An 18214-nucleotide genomic window follows, 5' to 3' on the forward strand; every position below is an offset into this window, starting at 1 on the left:
TGGCTAAGGCATTACAGTGACTGGAAGGTTATCCCTACATGTTAATTGGCTGCCTAAAAAGCGCCAAACATGCGGGGAGGGGACTCGATCCCCGCGCGAACATTAAAAAAATACACGTAGAGTACCAAGCATCTTGAGCACTGTGATGCTTGGGCGAGTAACGAGTTGTGAAGAATATGCTCGCTCATCACTAAAAGTTACACTAGTATTGCTGATTTTTAAAGTTTTTTTCATTCTGTATTAAAAAAATCCCCAAATGATTCTCTTAAATTTTATACTCTGTAAATATTTGCATAAAACACTACTTCTTGTTAAACATTTTACAGCTGTGTACTCAGACTCTGTTCACATTAGTGTCTTGTTCAGTTGCATCAGTGTAGTCTACAGCACTAGTCTGACTGGCAATGAACCCTGACAAAAACCTAATGGAACTTTTTTAGAAGTCCATTTTAAAATGGATCCATCAAAAGTCACCTTGTCGCTAGTCAGAACGGTCAATCTTTAAGGTCATTCCTGAAGATGGTAGAGAAACCCTTTACTTTGACATCCACAGTGCTTCGAAAATCAGAGCAGAAAAGCTTGGGTCTCTTAAGTAGTGCAGCTTTAGGTTTTTGCCTAAAACAGCCAAGAATATTACAGATTTTTGAGTATTTCACATCTTTAATTAAAAAATTTATAGTATGTCCTTCATGATGAATAATAAAAGCGACAGGTTTTTGCTGTGGGTGTTCCTTTAGCACTTGTGTAAGTTGTCTTTTTTATTCACTTCCAATCAATTGACTAATCAGAAAAGAAAACTAATTGTAAAACGAATCAATGCTTTATTTAGAATCATCTATACAATATAAATGGTTTCATACTTTGTCAAAAAACAGGAATAATAAATATAGAAACAGACTCGTCATGACCGCTCATTCAGTGCAAAGGATTTGTGACTCTTCCTATAAACAGCACCGAACCTGCAAGATACCAAGAGGGATGTGATTATAAACTAAGAGCATGGATAGACATCACAAAAGATAAAGGCATTTTTGTGACTTTTTTTTTCCATATATTAGTACAGATCAAAAGTTTGGACACACCTTCTCATTTAAAGATTTTTCTGTATTTTCATGACTTTGAAAATTGTACATTCACACTGAAGGCATCAAAACTATGAATTAACACATGTGGAATTATATACTTAACAAAAAAGTGTGAAACAACTGAAAATATGTCTTATATTCTAGGTTCTACAAAGTAGCCACCTTTTGCTTTGATGACTGCTTTGCACACTCTTGGTATTCTCTTGATGAGCTTCAAGAGGTAGTCACCGGAAATGGTCTTCCAACAATCTTGAAGGAGTTCCCAACAGGTTTTCTTCCAGAATGGTCCTGTATTTGGCTCTGTCCATCTTCCCATCAATTTTAACCATCTTCCCTGTCCTTGCTGAAGAAAAGCAGGCCCAAACCATGATGCTGCCACCACCATGTTTGACACTGGGGATGGTGTTTTGAGGGTGATGAGCTGTGTTGCTTTTACGCCAAACATATCGTTTTGCATTGTGGCCAAAAAGTTTGATTTAGGTTTCATCTGACCAGAGCACCTTATTCCACATGTTTGGTGTGTCTCCCAGGTGGCTTGTGGCAAACTTCAAATGAGACTTTTTATGGATATCTTTGAGAAATGTCTTTCTTCTTGCCACTCTTCCATAAAGGCCAGATTTGTGCAGTATACGACTGATTTTTGTCCTATGGACAGACTCTCCCACCTCAGCTGTAGATCTGTTCATCCAGAGTGATCATGGGCCTTTTGGCTGCATCTCTGATCAGTCTTCTCCTTGTTCGAGATGAAAGTTTAGAGGGACCACCGGGTCTTGGTAGATTTGCAGTGGTCTGATACTCCTTCCATTTCAATATGATCGCTTGCACAGTGCTCCTTGAGATTTTAAAACTTGGGAAATCTTTTTGTATCCAAATCCGGCTTTAAACTTCGCCACAACAGTATCTCGGACCTGCCTGGTGTGTTCCTTGGTCTTCATGATGCTTTCTGCACTTGAAACAGAACCCTGAGACTATCACAGAGCAGGTGCATTTATACTGAGACTTGATTACACACAGGTGGATTCTATTTATCATTACCAGTCATTTAGGACAACATTGGATCATTCAGAGATCCTCACTGAACTTCTGGAGTGAGTTTTCTGCACTGAACGTAAAGGGGCCGAATAATATTGCACGCCCCACTTTTCAGTTTTTAATTTGTTAAAAAAGTTTAAAATATCCAATAAATTTCGTTCCACTTCACGATTGCGTCCCACTTGTTGATTCTTCCCAAAAAATGTAGAATTTTATATCTTTATGTTTGAAGCCAGAAATGTGTCAGAAGGTAGAAAAGTTCAAGGGGGCCAAATACTTTCACAATGCACTGTATATGTTTGTGTATGTCATAGAGAGAGATGTGAATATACCTATGTAATATATATATGCTACTATATATTACACAGGTATATTTGTGTACACATACATATTTATATATAGCAAGAGAGAGTGCTACATATATAAGCATATGTGTTATATAGACTAATAGAGGCTCAATCATAATGTGCAGTTACATAAAGTTGCGCTATATATAAATCTATAGATATAGAGAGAGTCAAAATTGGAGCAGCACCATATCTTCAAAATATCGGGTGCAAGGCCCCCAAACAGATATCCATAAGTATAGACAGTATAGCAAAAAAACGACAGGCAGCACTCCAAAAGGTCTTTGAAAAAATATGGACTGTAATAGCCCAGGTGGCGATGTTTTGGTTGTGGACAACCTTCAGCAAGCAGTGATGTAAGTTGTCCGCAGCTGAAACGTCGCCACATCGGGCTAATAAAGTCTTTTTTTTTTTTTTAAAGACCTTTTGGAGTGCTGCCTGACATTTTTTTGCTATAGATATAGAGTGATATATGGAAAAATGTCAGCAACCAACCAAACACCTTCAAATTAGGAAAAAATAGAATGGAAGCAGCACTTCAGTGAAAATAAGTGATACAGACTTTATTCCCCCATCTGATCTGGATGAATTCGGCCTTTTTCACTTATTTCCACTGGAGCGCTGCTTCAACTCTATTATCCAACTTGCTCCATTTTTAGCCAGGAGATGTAAATGTGGATTTTTATTAGCAGATATGGGTGATACATGCTGTGGTTACTCTGTAGCCTTCTCTCTGGCTCTACACATAGTATATATAGACAGGAGACCCCTTTATATAGATTGTTCCCCTTTCTATTACGACCATTTGATAAATGAGCTCTTAGGGTCACTACGTTGCTGCTGACCAGAGGCGCTGCCTAGCAACCAGCCTCTGGGGGCGTGTCTCAGAGCACAGCATGCTGAGCTGCCAATCCCAAGATGGCCACTCCCATAACTGTGATTCTCTTATTTCATAACGCAATGCTTCCAAAGGTAATTTATTTCATGTTAATTAATATCTACTGTCTCCTTACTGTAATATACCATAATATGTGTGGAGGTGATGGGTCCTCTTTAAGGGGTTAAAGACCGTTTCCTGTGGTTCAACAAAATATGTACATCATGTGCTTTAGAAATTAGGCTAGTCACTAGGGATGAGCGGACCCCTGGAAGATTGGGTTTTGGTACTCGACCCAAACTTTAGTCCAGTTCGGTTTGGGTACCAAAACTGGACCTGAACTTGAACACCATTGAAAACAATGGAAAGCCGTACTTTGGAGCTGGAAAAAAATTCTCTCTCTCTCGAACATTGCAATGGATGAAGTCAGTGTTCGACGCTTAACATCACACACTGTCCGATATGAACCCCGAACTTTTAAGTTCGGGTTCACTCATCTCTACTAGTCACTTAAAACTCCCTAAAATACCTGAGTTGGCTTGTCTTAAGATGAAGAAAAATGGTCTGTCTGCTTTAAACACAGGCATGCGGGATCTTTTCAGCAGCACCATTGCTGTAAGACACAAACATTAATAGGAAGGGTTAATATTCCCATGTCAAAGATGCTTTTTGTCCATATACTGTATTGGGATGTGTAATGCACACGCCCGGGCTGAGCGGCGTGGGCGTGTGCGTGTATATGTAGTGATTCCACTGGACCGTGCCGGAGAGTGAATGCCTGGAGGGGCGTAACTAAGTATTCACCCGATCCAACCAGGGTCGCACGACGGCATACGACGCCAGTGCACCAAGGAGGAACCGAGCAGAGGGACCAGGTGCTACTCCAGGACAGACCACGGACACGGCTGTTGACCCACACAGGGGAATACAGGAACAGACAGGTTAGGCTGGCACACAGACTGGTGGGTATAGGCAGGCACGACTGGTATGCAGGCAGGCGGGTATGCAGGCAGGGGGGTACAGGCAAGCACGGCTAGAGTGCAGACAGGGAGGCACTAGCAGGTTGGAACACAGGTGGGATAGGACCCAGTACACACTGGGAATCAGGAACAGAACCACAGATGTGGCGGACAAACACAGCAGAGTGAGGCCCCCCAGAGTGGTGAGCGAGAGCAGGGCAAGACGAGGCCGCCTAGAGAGGTGAGCGAGAGTAGAGCAGGACGAGGCCGCCTGGAGCGGTGAGCGAGAGTAGAGCAGGACGAGGCCGCCTGGAGCGGTGAGCAAGAGTAGAGCAGGACGAGACTGCCGGAGCAGCGAGCAAAGGGTCAGAGCAGAGCGAGACTGCCAGAGCAGCGAGCAAAGGGTCAGAGCAGAGCGAGACTGCCAGAGCAGCGAGCAAAGGGTCAGAGCAGAGTGAGATTGCCGGAGCAGCGAGCAAAGGGTCAGAGCAGAGCGAGACTGCCGGAGCAGCGAGCAAAGGGTCAGAGCAAAGCGAGGCAGGGCAGAGGGGACAGGGCTCTGTTCACACGGAACAGACAGGAAGGGAAAGGCAGAACCAGATACCCACAGGGTCCACTATATGGACCACTATGCAAGGACGCCGCCAGGTATGTTACAGTACCCCCCCCCCCTTACGTCCCCTCTTCTTCAGGCCTGCCAGAATGTTCCGCAGGGAATTAGAGGGCCAATCCTTCACTTCAAGGAGATCACTACCACTGTCCACAGGAAAAACTGGTCTCATCTGAGTAGCTAGGATGCTACCTCCTATCCAGCCATCCTCAGCAACAGACGAAACAGGTGGAATACCAGGAACAGCACACAAGGAAATCTCTCTCCACCTATTATCAGGTAGCACCCCAGAGGGTATCAGGAGACAACTGGAAGTCCTCCGCCGGGTTGGAGGGGTGCAGAGACTCGGGGGTAACCTCTGCTTCGGGGTACATCTTGTCAAGCTCACAGGATGAAATGGGCGAGGTATCAGGTACAAGGTGTAGAAAAGTCGCTGTCTCTTTATCTGGTGGTACCCCGGAGGATTCAGGAAACAACTGGGGGTCCTCCGCCGGGTCGGAAGAGTACAGAGACTCGGGGGTAACCTCTGCTTCGGAGTACACTAGGTCGGACTCGCTGGAAGAAGCGGGCGAGGTATCAGGTACCGAGTATAGGAGAGTCCCTGTCCATTCGTTATCAGGTAGCACCCTGAAGGGTTCAGGAGACAACTGGAGGTCCTCCGCCTGGTCGGAGGGGTGTAGAGACTCGGGGATAACCTCTGCTTCGGAGTACACTAGGTCGGACTCACTGGAAGAAGCGGCCGAGGTAACAGGTACCGAGTATAGGAGAGTCTCAGTCCATTCGCTATCAGGTAGCACTCCGAAGGGTTCAGGAGACAACTGGAGGTCCTCCGCCTGGTCGGAGGGGTGTAGAGACTCGGGGATAACTTCTGCTTCGGAGTACACTAGGTCGGACTCACTGGACGAAGCGGGCGAGGTATCAGGTACAGAGTATAGGGAAGACTCTGTCCATTCGCTACCAGGTAGCACCCCGAAGGGTTCTGGAGACAACTGGAGGTCCTCCGCCTGGTCGGAGGGATGTAGAGACTTGGGGTTAACTACCGCTCTGAGGTACCCATTGTCAGGCTCACAGGACGGAGCGGACGAAGTATCGGGTACCGGGTGTAGGGAAGTCTCTCTCCATTTGTCATCAGGTGGTATCCCGGAGGATTCAGGAGGCAACAGGGGGTCCTCCGCCAGGTAGTAGAGATGCACAGACTCGGAGGTAATCACTGCTTTGGAGTACCCTTGGACAGGCTCACCGGTTAAAGTGGGTGAAGCATCAGTTACCGGGTGCAGGAAGTCCTCCTGTGTGGATTCTAGGTGGGCAGAAGTCTCTTCGGGCAGGAGAACTGGTGCGCTACCCACGCACATTACCCGTCGGGGCTGCTCCGGGATACAGGGAAGTGAAGCTTCAGCAGGGACTTCAAGGTTGGGGTCAGGAGGTCTTTGGGAGGACAGACCCTGGCGTGATGGCTTGCCTCTACGCCTAGCACGTCTGGACTGCCTCTTGAGGTTGGGAGAAGTATTCCGGAGAGCGTAGTCATCCTGTGTGGATTCTGGGTGGGCAGTAGTCTCTTCGGGCAGGAGGACTAGTGCGCTACCCACACACATTACCCAACGGGGCTGCTCCAGGTTATTGGGAAGTGAAGCTTCAGCAGGAGCCTCCGGATTAGGGTCATCGAAGACGATTAGAAAGGCCACCAGGAAGGCCATTATGTCCAGGACGATAGGATCCTGTGCGTCCCATAGGGGGGTGATCCATTTAAAGGCATCACCCGCTAGGTAAGACATCATGAATCCCACCTTAGCCCGATCGGTGGGAAAACAAAGAGGGTAGAACTTGAAGTGTAGCATGCATTGCTCCACAAATGCACGACTCAGTCTTGGATCCCCATAGTACCGTGGCAGATCCGCAGGAACGAGTGCTGATAGATCCATCTGGACGGATGCGTAATTCGCCTGAAACTCAGCTGGTAGCAAAAAAATAATACATTTCTTCTAGAAGCACGTATTCACTGGAAAAAGTCTGAGAGCGAAGGCCGTGGGGCTCAACGGGAACCATGGCCTGAGCATGCTGTAATGCACACGCCCGGGCTGAGCGGCGTGTGCGTGTATATGTAGTGATTCCACTGGACCGTGCCGGAGAGTGAATGCCTGGAGGGGCGTAACTAAGTATTCACCCGATCCAACCAGTGTCGCACGACGGCATAAGACGCCAGTGCACCAAGGAGGAACCGAGCAGAGGGACCAGGTGCTACTCCAGGACAGACCCCGGACACGGCTGTTTACCCACACAGGGGAATACAGGAACAGACAGGTTAGGCTGGCACACAGACTGGTGGGTATAGGCAGGCTCGACTGGTATGCAGGCAGGCGGGTATGCAGGCAGGGGGGTACAGGCAAGCACGGCTAGAGTGCAGACAGGGAGGCACTAGCAGGTTGGAACACAGGCGGGATAGGACCCAGTACACACTGGGAATCAGGAACAGAACCACAGATGTGGCGGACAAACACAGCAGAGTGAGGCCGCCCAGAATGGTGAGCGAGAGCAGGGCAAGACGAAGCCGCCTAGAGCGGTGAGCGAGAGTAGAGCAGGACGAGTCCGCCTGGAGCGGTGAGCGAGAGTAGAGCAGGACGAGGCCGCCTGGAGCGGTGAGCAAGAGTAGAGCAGGACGAGGAAGCCTGGAGCGGTGAGCGAGAGTAGAGCAGGATGAGGCCGTCTGGAGCGGTGAGCAAGAGTAGAGCAGGACGAGACTGCCGGAGCAGCGAGCAAAGGGTCAGAGCAGGATGAGACTGCCGGAGCAGCGAGCAAAGGGTCAGAGCAGGACGAGACTACCGGAGCAGCGAGCAAAGGGTCAGAGCAGGATGAGACTGCCGGAGCAGCGAGCAAAGGGTCAGAGCAGAGCAAGACTGCCGGAGCAGCGAGCAAAGGGTCAGAGCAGAGCGAGACTGCCGGAGCAGCAAGCAAAGGGTCAGAGCAGAGCGAGACTGCCAGAGCAGCGAGCAAAGGGTCAGAGCAGAGCGAGACTGCCGGAGCAGCGAGCAAAGGGTCAGAGCAGAGCGAGACTGCCGGAGCAGCGAGCAAAGGGTCAGAGCAGAGCGAGGCAGGGCAGAGGGGACAGGGCTCTGTTCACACGGAACAGACAGGAAGGGAAAGGCAGAACCAGATACCCACAGGGTACTTGCAGTGAAGTAGCGAGTGGACCACAAACTCACAAACGGAAGTACAGTGACAACGAACAGGAGTTAGGTACGAGTTCAGACTCTGCAGAAAAAGGAAAGGTACGGACATAGAGAAAAACAGGAAACAGGCTAGAAGAGTATTAAGACAAGAACAGACACAGTAGCAAGATACAGGAGCGGGTCTAGGTATGCAGCCCCTGGAAGGCGGAAGGAACAGGCTAGGAGCGTGCTCAGACAGGACAGACAAGATACAGGAGCGGGTCTAGGTATGCGGCCCCTAGAAGGCGGAACGAACAGGCAAGGAGCGAGTTCAGACAGGCCTGGAAATTAAGCCTCCAGGAAAGGCAGGCAAGCAAACACAGAAAGGGACCTGGCACATTCAGAGTGAAAGAGCACACTGAATGAAACATAATACTCAGGCAGGGTTTCTTGGGAGGAGCTGGGTTAAATACCAGGTGACAGACAGCAATAGGCTGAGGACGCGTCAGGGGTGTGTCTGCAGCAGGTACAAGAAACAGGAAGTGATCGGGCACCGCCCTTAAGCAGCAGAAACAGAGGCAAGCAGACAGCATGGAGGGAAGCCAGGCTAGCAGACTGGACTGGAGATCAAGTGCGCGCTCTTGCACAGTGGGAGATGGACCACTATGCAAGGACGCCGCCAGGTATGTTACAGGATGTATCTCTAAATCAGTGAATTAATTTTTTTTTGTTCAGACTTATTGCCACAGGTGTATAAAATCCAGCCCCTTGCAGTGCCGTCTGCCTCTGCTAACATCTGTGAAAAAAGTTTTGGACTATGGCTCGCCGAATTGGCATGGTGCTATAATAGAATATCTGTTGCCTTTGTAACAAATCTGTTGGTGCAATATTTAGAGGAGAAGAAATTTCACAAACTGTGAGCAATATTGCAAAGTAAAAGAAACCGCAACTCAGCCTTGAAGTTAGAGCATGGTCACCAAGTGCTGAGGTGCATAATGTGTAAAAGTCACCAACGCTCTTCTGACACCCTGACTGCAGAGTCCAATCCTCCTCTGACCTCAGCAGAAAAACTCAGACTGCACTGGCTTCATGGCATGGGTTTCCATAGGTGAGCAGCTACACTAAGTACAGGCATTGGATGCAGTGGTATAAAGCCACCACGACTGGACTGTGGAACAGAGGAAACGTGTTCTGTCTAGCAAAGAATCACACTTCTCTATTTGGCAGCTGATGGATGAGTCCAGGAGAACGTTACCTGCATGAGTGCACTGTGCCAACTGTAAAGTTTGGTGGAGGAGGAATAATTGTCCTTCATTGATTATCCTCTTCGTTCCACTGAAGGGAAATCTTAATGTTTCAGCATACCAAGACATTTTGGCCATTTGTAGTTTCCAAAGCTTAGGCAACAATCTTGACTGCACAAAACAATGTCCACAAAAGCTTGGTTGTGTGGGAAAGGATTTGACTGGCTGGACAGAGCATTGACCTCAACTTTGGGATGAAATAGGAGAGATTGTAAACCAGGCCCTCTCATCCAGCATTATTGTCTGACCACACAAATGGTCTTTTTGGATGAATGGGGAAAAAATTCTAGAAACTTTGAATATCTTGCAGAAAGCCTTCTAAGAAAATAAGCTGCTTTAGCTACTAAGGCAGAATCATCTCACTAGTAACTTATTTTGGAAGTAACCCTTTATCATTGGCTGTTTTGACTGTTGGGCTGTGTGGCCTTGAATGGGGAGTGTAGGTGCAAATATTTGACCTCCACCCCATTCATTGTCTATGTGTCTGACTCTACTTGGCTTTTTCCTGGAGGCCGATAGCCAATGGAGAGGAAGTTGTGCGTGTGCACCTTCGATCCATTCAAGATGGAGCTGCAGAACCGATTTATGGGAATACTGAGGGTTTCAGCAGCTGGATGCGCAGAGATCAGGAAGTTATGCCTTATTCTATGGATGGGGGATAACTTAGAAAGCTTCTGTAGGTGTAAATATGTGTCTCAACACTTGTGTTCACATAGTGTATCCATAAGGCACTGTTCAAAATTGTTATTTCTATAGAAGTCCAGTTGGGTGTGTTAATGAAAAAAACGCAATTGGATGGTGCCATACTTCAGGCAATGTGGAGTGTGACTTGATGTGCCTTTTACCCACCTGTGACTCCTGAGCCTTTAGTGCCACCTTCTTCCACTTCAATCTCTGCTTTGTGAGAGGCTTGAGAAACATAAAGGTTTCTCTGTTCTGAAATTAGATGGTACATTCACAGGTTTCTACATAGCAATATACCGGAAATGTTTTACTGCTGGACATTTTCCATTGTTATACAATTACCTGAAATCCCTTTAAAGTCTGCTTTCCTTGGGTCAAATAAATCAGAGATTCCCAGGGCTGGTAATACCATCCTTAGATCACTGTAGCTTTCCAATTTAAATCTGCAATTAAGAATAAATTAGAGTAAAATAGAAAAGTCATGAATTCTAGATCGTTTTTCATACCACACGGAATTGGTTCAGTTGTATGTTTAACCCTTACTGCCTAAGCCAATTTTGACCCTCCTAACAGAGAAAATGGACCCAATAATTTGTTACTCAATTTCTCCTGAATGCAGCCTCCATGTTATGTTTGCAGAGACCACAAGGTGCCAAAACAGCAGAACCTCTCCCCACCCCCTCCCACAAGTGACTATTTCAGAAACTACACCCCTCAAGAAATTCCTATAGTTATGTGATGAGCATTTTACCCCGCAAGTGTTCACCGATTTCTTTACTATTGGGGTGTGTGAAAATGCAAAATTACATTTGTTACAATAATTATAATTAACTCAAAATGTTTCAGATTTTTTCCCATTACTAATGTGAGAAATAGAGTAATAATTTACAGGGTACTTTTTTTCTCAAGTTAGTATACCCAAATGTCAGAACATAAATATATTAAACTTCCAGAATAATATATTAAACAAACAAACCAGAGTTGTATCTACTCTGTTTGAGGGAAGGCACCAAAGCAATTGTAATTTAAAATTTATAGATTTTATTGAAGACCATATGTGAAGACCAGGGGTCTTCTGTGGGCGTAACGCTACTCAGACAACACAGGGTGAGAGTAAAGCAGCGTGGCAATACTTTATTGAACCACAAAGCGGACAATAAACACACAGAACAGTCCCAGCAAGTACCCAAGATGATATAACATTACACAGTCTCACCCTTCCTTCTCCGCCCGCCTGGGATCAAACAGCCGCGACTTTGGAGACTTCCAGGGCCAACTACCTCAACTAGTGGCCCACCGCGTCTGGCGGGCCCCCACAGAGAGGAGGTTGCGGCAAGCTTGGGAAGCTAGCAGTCCATTGAGGTACAAGGCCAGGAGACCCGGGGGACCCAACCTGACCTTTCCGAGAGTTTCCATGGGGCCAGGCGACCGGTGGGTCCCTCCTAGCAACTCCAAAACAATATATCCATGAGGCCAGGTGACTTCTTCGTCCTCTCCTGGTCTCCCCAAAAGTATCCATGTCTCTCTGATGGTTAATGGAGCAGATCCGAATCTTTCCAGTCAGGGCCATTACCCTTAGTCTAGAATCATGTAGAATACAAATCTCTGTCTCTTTGGATGCCATGCAATCCATCTACTTTCCTGAAGGATGTCTCTCATTCTCCTTCTAAAGTCTTTCTGAATCTCTGTCCCATAACTCACTGCTACAGAAACACATGTCCCTTTTTAAATACACATCCACAGGATAAGAATTAGGGATGATATTATTCCGCAGGGCTCGAGTATCCACAACTCATCCCCCAAGATTGACTGGCAAACACCCTACAATGGTATTTAACATATCTAGCAAACATTCATTGTTCTAGCTAATCTATTTACATAGTTGGTATCACAGGGGTCTTGTAAATACACATCATTGCATCAAAGAGCAGATAACATTCAGGGTTATACAAATAAAAATCTGTGTTAATTAACTAAAGAACACAGATTAAAGAGTCAACATAAAAATAAAGGTATGCTGCTCTTTCCATCAGAAAGTATGTCTGGCATAATTAAGATTTGACACTGTATCATCACACCATATATTAAAATAGTTAAAAATGTACAAAAGAAGGGACTCTCAAAAATGTAGCCAACTGACAATGTCAGACACTTCTATTTATATAAAAAAGGAATCAAATATTAGCATTTAGATAGCATTGGAATCATGTATTACAGTAAACCCATATATATATATATATATATATATATGTATATATATAATATATATATAATATATATATATATATAATTAAAGTGCAAGTGCCATATGAGAAATTTATATATGTTCCAATAAGAAATATTAGTCTAAGATGCGAAAGGGGTGTTCCCTATAGTGCTGCAGATAATTCATGTTTACACATCAGTATGCGGTATAACTATTAATAATGTCCCCTTAAATGCAAATAAGTAAAATAACATGTGTACTTACAATGATATTCATCAGGGTCTGCACGTGTCAAGGCTGCCGTCCTACCCCGATGCTGCCGTTTTGCCTATGCTTCTTCAAAATGGAGGCATTTCTTCCATTTTGAAGAAGCATAGGCGAAACAGCGTAGTCTGGGTAGGACGGCAGCCCTGACATGTGCAGACCCCGATGAATATCATTGTAAGTACACATGTTATTTTACTTATTTGCATTTAAGATAACATTATTAATAGGGTTATACCCCATACTGATGTGTAAACATGAATTCTCTGGAGCACTATAGGGAACACCCCTTTCGCATCATAGACTAATATTTCTTATTGGAACATATGTGTTTTTCTCAAATGGCACTTGCACTTTAATTATATATACATATGGGTGTACTGTAATACATGATTCAAATGCTATCTAAATGCTAATATTTGTTTCTTTTTTTCAAATTCAAGTTTTTTTTTTTTATTTTTTGTGTTGAAAAAGTACAAGAAAATACAATATACATAGTAAAAGGGGTAACGTAACTATAAATCTATGCATAACTACAGTACATTGGGGGGGGTACAGGGAGGGTTTTCCATCAATATCCAGATCAAGCATGTATTTTTCCATATGAAAGATAGAGAGAGAGGGAGCGGACCACGGCAGACCACCAATCAGTAGAGTGTGATTATGATCATTGTTGTGACGACATCCCGGATAACTTTAGTTGGGGGCTAGATGGTAGGCGTCAGAGTTTTGGAAATCCATCCAATCCCTCCAAATCACACAGTATCTATCAACATCAGCCGGTGAGATGGCAATCAGATGCTCCATCCTATTAAGGAGGGAGATCTCCGCAAACCATTCCTCCACAGTGGGTGGGTCTCTGCTTTTCCAGTGTCGTGGAATGACATTCTTAGCCGCCTGTATTAGGTAGCCTATTGATGACCTTTTATAACTACGTTTACTTATTGGTAACATTGATAAAAGGAGGGCTTCTGGCGTATTAGGGATAGTCAAACCAGTTATTTTCTCAATCATGGGAACCACCTTTGCCCAAAATGCATTTATTATAGGGCACCCCCACCATATGTGTGACATTGTCCCTTCCCCCTCCCCACATCTCCAACATCTGTCTGAGACCACTGGGTACCATCTATGAAGGACTGCTGGTACCCGGTACCATCTAGAGATAATTTTGAAGGAGGTTTCCTGAGCTTTGGACCCTATTGAGGTTTTATGTGTTAGGAAGAAACATTTATCCCATTGTGAGTCAGAGAAGGACTTCCCCAGTTCCCTTTCCCATGCACCGCAGAATCCTGGCCTATTGTCAGCTACCTGGGCAATGAGGAGATTATACAGTAGGGAGATGGAGTGTGTAGGGGGTGACAATGATAGGCACAATTTTTCAAAGTTTGTGAGATCTCTATGAAGATGTGTGCGCTTCTTCACAGTTGAATAGAAGTGTTGTAATTGACTATATTCAAAATTAGCCTTCGGGGAAGTGGCTCTTCCCTGTAACAAGTCATTGAGGGGGAGCAGCGAAGTGTTGGAGATGACATGAGAAAAGAATATCGGATGGGATTTGTTTGAACCGAGAATCAATTTGCAGATAGTCCTGGTGGGAAATCCGGATTATCTGAAATCGGGAGCAAGGGGCCCTGGGGGTCGATTAAGGATAAGCTTTTTTTATGGGATCTCAAAGCCAGAGCAGTGGCATAAGTACTATATGACATAAGGCCAAGAGAGGGGACAGTTAAATGGGCGCACCATGGGAGAGTGGTAAGAGCTTTAGGACAAATGGATTGAGCTATTTTGACCCATAACTTCCCCTCCGAATGATGGAAGAAATCCAGGATTCTAGCGTGTACTGCTGCCATGTAATACCTTCTACAATCCGGAAGGCTAAGGCCCCCCTTTTGTTTGTGTCTGATCAGAACATCTCCCCGAATGCGTGGACGCCCACTTGCCCAGATAAATCTGCAAAAGCTACTGCGCAGTCTTTTCCAAAAATTTGAGGGAATTACCACGGGAATGGTTTGGAAGAGGTATAAGAGTTTAGGTAGGACGTTCATTTTTAGTATATTTATTCTGCCGAACCAGGAAAAATCCTTCACCGTCCAAGAAGTAAGATCTCTATGGAGTTGTTCAATAAAGGGCCCAAACTTAAGATAAAATAGACGGGAGAGGTCTCTATGAATACGAATTCCTAAGTATTTGATACCCTGTGAGGGCCAGGCAAAGGGAAAGTTGGACTGGATGGAATCCTGTATGGATTTGGGGAGGGAAACACCGAGGGCCTCAGACTTCGCTGCATTGATTTTAAAATTTGACCATGTACCAAAGTGATCTATTTCAGCCATAACAGCAGGGATGGATATATGTGGTTGAGTGATATATAGCAGGACATCATCAGCAAATGCAGAGCACTTGTACTCGGTGCCTCCCACCCCAATCCCCCTAATATTGGGATTATCGCGGATTGATGAGAGCAGGTGCTCCATCACTAGGATGTATAAGAGAGAGGACAGAGGACATCCCTGTCTTGTCCCATTGGTTATTTTGAAAGGTGATGATAATGTTCCATTTATCTTCAGCCTAGCTGACGGATTGCGATACAGGGCCATGATTTTGGCTATAAAAGGGTCCCCTACCCCAAGCTTTTTAAGAGAGTAATATATGGCGTGCCAGGAGACTCTATCAAATGCTTTCTCAGCATCCAAAGAGAGTATCAGTAGAGGGATACCTCTTGATTGGGCATGATGAATAATGTCAATTGTCTTTAAAGTGTTGTCCCAAGCTTCCCGCCCAGGGAGGAATCCCACCTGATCCAAGTGTATGTGTGCGGTTAAGAAAGGTTGCAGCCTATTCGCCAATATTTTCGCGTAGATCTTCAGATCCATGTTCAGCAGAGAGATTGGTCTATAGCTAGAACATAAGTGTGGGTCCCCACCCTTTTTTGGGAGAACAGTGATATGTGCCTCTGTAGTTTGGGGAGGGAAGGCGTTTGTGCAGGATGCGTGATTAAATCCTCCCAGCAGGAGAGGTGAAAGGAGCGGAAGGAATGTTTTATAGAATTTGACTGTATATCCATCTGGGCCTGGACTTTTTCCACTCGCTAACGACTGGATAGCTAACTGCAATTCGGACTCTGTTAAGGGTTCATCTAGAGATGTGGCGGGAGACATTTTTAAAAGGTTCTGTGCTTGTGTCTCAGGCGTGTCGGTCCCAATCAAGGAAGTATTAACAGGGGATGTGTTGTTTGGTATACCATCCAGATTGTATAGTTGAGTATAATATTTATGGAATTCAGTTGTAATATCTTCCGTTTTGTTTAGCATTTGACCCGAGTTGTCTTTTATTTTTGGGATGTGATTTTGGGCTTGTTGGGATTTTAGAGCTCTCGTTAGCATGCGTCCACATTTATTGCTATATTCATAGAACTTACTGCTACAGACCTGGAGATAGCGTCTATATCCCAAGTCTAATAGTTTTTTGGCTTCCTGTCTGGCGGCTAATAGGTCTCGGAGTGTTGCTGTGGAGAGGGCATGTTTGTGGGCTACCTCAAGGGTTTCTACTTTACGCAGAGCGAGATTGAGGTTATGTGCCTTCTCTCGCTTCAATCGGGAGCCATGTTTAATAAATAGACCCCTAAGAACGCATTTCAGTGCCTCCCATTTGATTGTGGGGGGAGATACGTCAAATTTGTGGTCTTCCTCAAAGTTTGATATTGTGTTGGTTACATCCTGGGTGCACACCGGGTCCAGTAACAAGGATTCGTTTAGTTTCCACGACCCTGAAAGCTTGGGTAGATTGGGAATAACGAGAGAACAGAATATGGGAGCATGGTCAGACCAAAGCATAGTCCCTATCTCCGTCTCCGGCTGCCAAGATAGGGCTCGGTGTTGCACCAGGATAAAGTCAATTCTGCTGTAAGAATCATGAGGGGAGGAATAAAAGGTATAATCTTTGACAGTCGGGTGTGTGAGGCGCCAAACATCACAGAGCTGTAGTTGGAGAAATGCCCTCTTTACTTTTTTGATAGCTGAATAAGATAGAGATGCTTTTCCTGTTGAATTATCTAATGTAGGATCTAGTGTTAAATTGAGGTCTCCACACAGAATGACTGTACCCTGGACAATGGGAATGGCTTTGTCTATTTGGTTGAGAATGAACTGAGTTTGACCCTGGTTAGGGGTATAAGCATTGATGATTGTGAAAAGTCTGCCTTCAATTTTTAAAATTAGGAGCATATACCTTGCATTTGGATCTTTAATGCATTCGACAAACTCGTGTGTCAGGCTTTTGTGAATGAGGATAGCAACTCCCTTACTCTTAGATTGGGTGTTATTACACAGGTGCCAGTGGGTATAATATTTGTTTTTAGGGGTAGGGGTATGATGTTCTTTAAAGTGTGTTTCCTGTAAGCACGCAATCTGTACCTTTTTTTTGTGAAGTAATCTAAGAATTTGGGCCCTTTTTTCCGGGATGTTAAACCCCTTCACATTGAAGGAGGCATACTTAAGTGTCGCCATTGGGTTGAATCTCTCGGCGGTCCGCTCCCCTCAGAGTGAAATGATTGCAAGCATCGATGGACATTTGAAGCAACTGTGGGAAAAAGACAACAGGGTGAAACAAACATAACAAAAGAAACAGTAAGTAAAGAACTACTGTTCGGGGTATAAGTAACCATTTTAAGTAGAACCAAGCGTATGGGGGTACCCGATCGCCTGGCGGTGTCCCTTCAGGGGAAAAGTGACAGCTAAGCATCGTGAACACTAACACTCCTTTTGAGAATTGCGTTGCAGGAAAAAAGACTAACCAACCGACTATGAAAAACATTACTGAAACTTACTGAAAGGCAAAACCATTAAACTCCCACAGGGTTACAGTGGGGTCAACAAATCTAGGTGAATATTCTGTTGATAGGTGCTAGCAAGGTTAAGGCATTAAGACCTATACATTTAATCAGATATTTGTATGTGCTCCCCAGTGGAGCTACCCGTTTTTCCCTCCTGACTCCTTTCAGGAGAAGATGTTAGGCTATCTTAAGACTAACAGGCAGTTCAAATGAAGTACACCACTAAACATGGACCTCCAGGTTCAGGGTCCTTTTCTGGGCTTCTGCGGCGGTCGCTGGGAGCGCTTGGTGACTCTCTGGGGGAGATTAATAGAAGATGAAGCCTCTCTGTCCCGCCCACGGCGAGTTCCGCCTTCCTCTAAAGCTGAAGACAGTGTGAAAAACTGGAACCACTGTGGGATCGATATTTGTGGGAGATTGAGTTGTTTTAAAAACTCCGGCAGGTCTCCCGGGGTGAGTAGTCTCGCCGAGCGTCCATTGTGTCTAACTTGAAGGGAGAACGGGAAACCCCAACGGTAGGGGATATCCCGTTCCCTGAGTGCGTCTGTGAGTGGTTTCAAAGCTGCTCTCATTGATAATGTCCGCCTAGACAAGTCAGGGAGGATCATCAACTGCTTGCCTTTGCACATTGTTGCAGAGCTGTCCCTGGATTTGAGCAGGATCTCCTCCTTAGCTTTGTAGTAGTGGACTCGACAAATGACATCTCTTGGTTTATTGGGGTCTAAGTCCATAGGGCGTAATGCCCTGTGAGCTCTGTCTAGCTCTATTACGGAGGAAGGGGGGGCCCCTAGTATTTTATTGAATATGTGATTAAGAGTGGAGGGTAAGTCCGCAGTAACCACCGATTCCGGCAAGCCCCTGATGCGTAG

The 18214-nt window shown here is 45.4% G+C and overlaps 1 protein-coding gene across 1 annotated transcript in view; it reads right to left on the reverse strand.

Moving 5' to 3' along the window:
• Positions 1-915: 915 nt before the first annotated feature.
• The window catches only part of SERPINE3 (serpin family E member 3), a 56111-nt gene continuing 38812 nt past the window's right edge, over positions 916-18214 (reverse strand). The window contains exons 6-9 of the mRNA XM_073669013.1: positions 10384-10484; positions 10207-10293; positions 3871-3954; positions 916-959 (exon numbers count right to left, since the gene is read on the reverse strand). Coding sequence (XP_073525114.1) covers positions 916-959; positions 3871-3954; positions 10207-10293; positions 10384-10484 — 316 coding nt within the window. The remainder of the gene's footprint in view (positions 960-3870; positions 3955-10206; positions 10294-10383; positions 10485-18214) is intronic.

The sequence above is a fragment of the Phyllobates terribilis genome, unplaced genomic scaffold, assembly GCF_046119375.1.
Source record: "Phyllobates terribilis strain yellow unplaced genomic scaffold, ASM4611937v1 Scaffold_2__4_contigs__length_985480577, whole genome shotgun sequence".
NCBI classification, from domain to species: Eukaryota; Metazoa; Chordata; class Amphibia; order Anura; family Dendrobatidae; genus Phyllobates; species Phyllobates terribilis.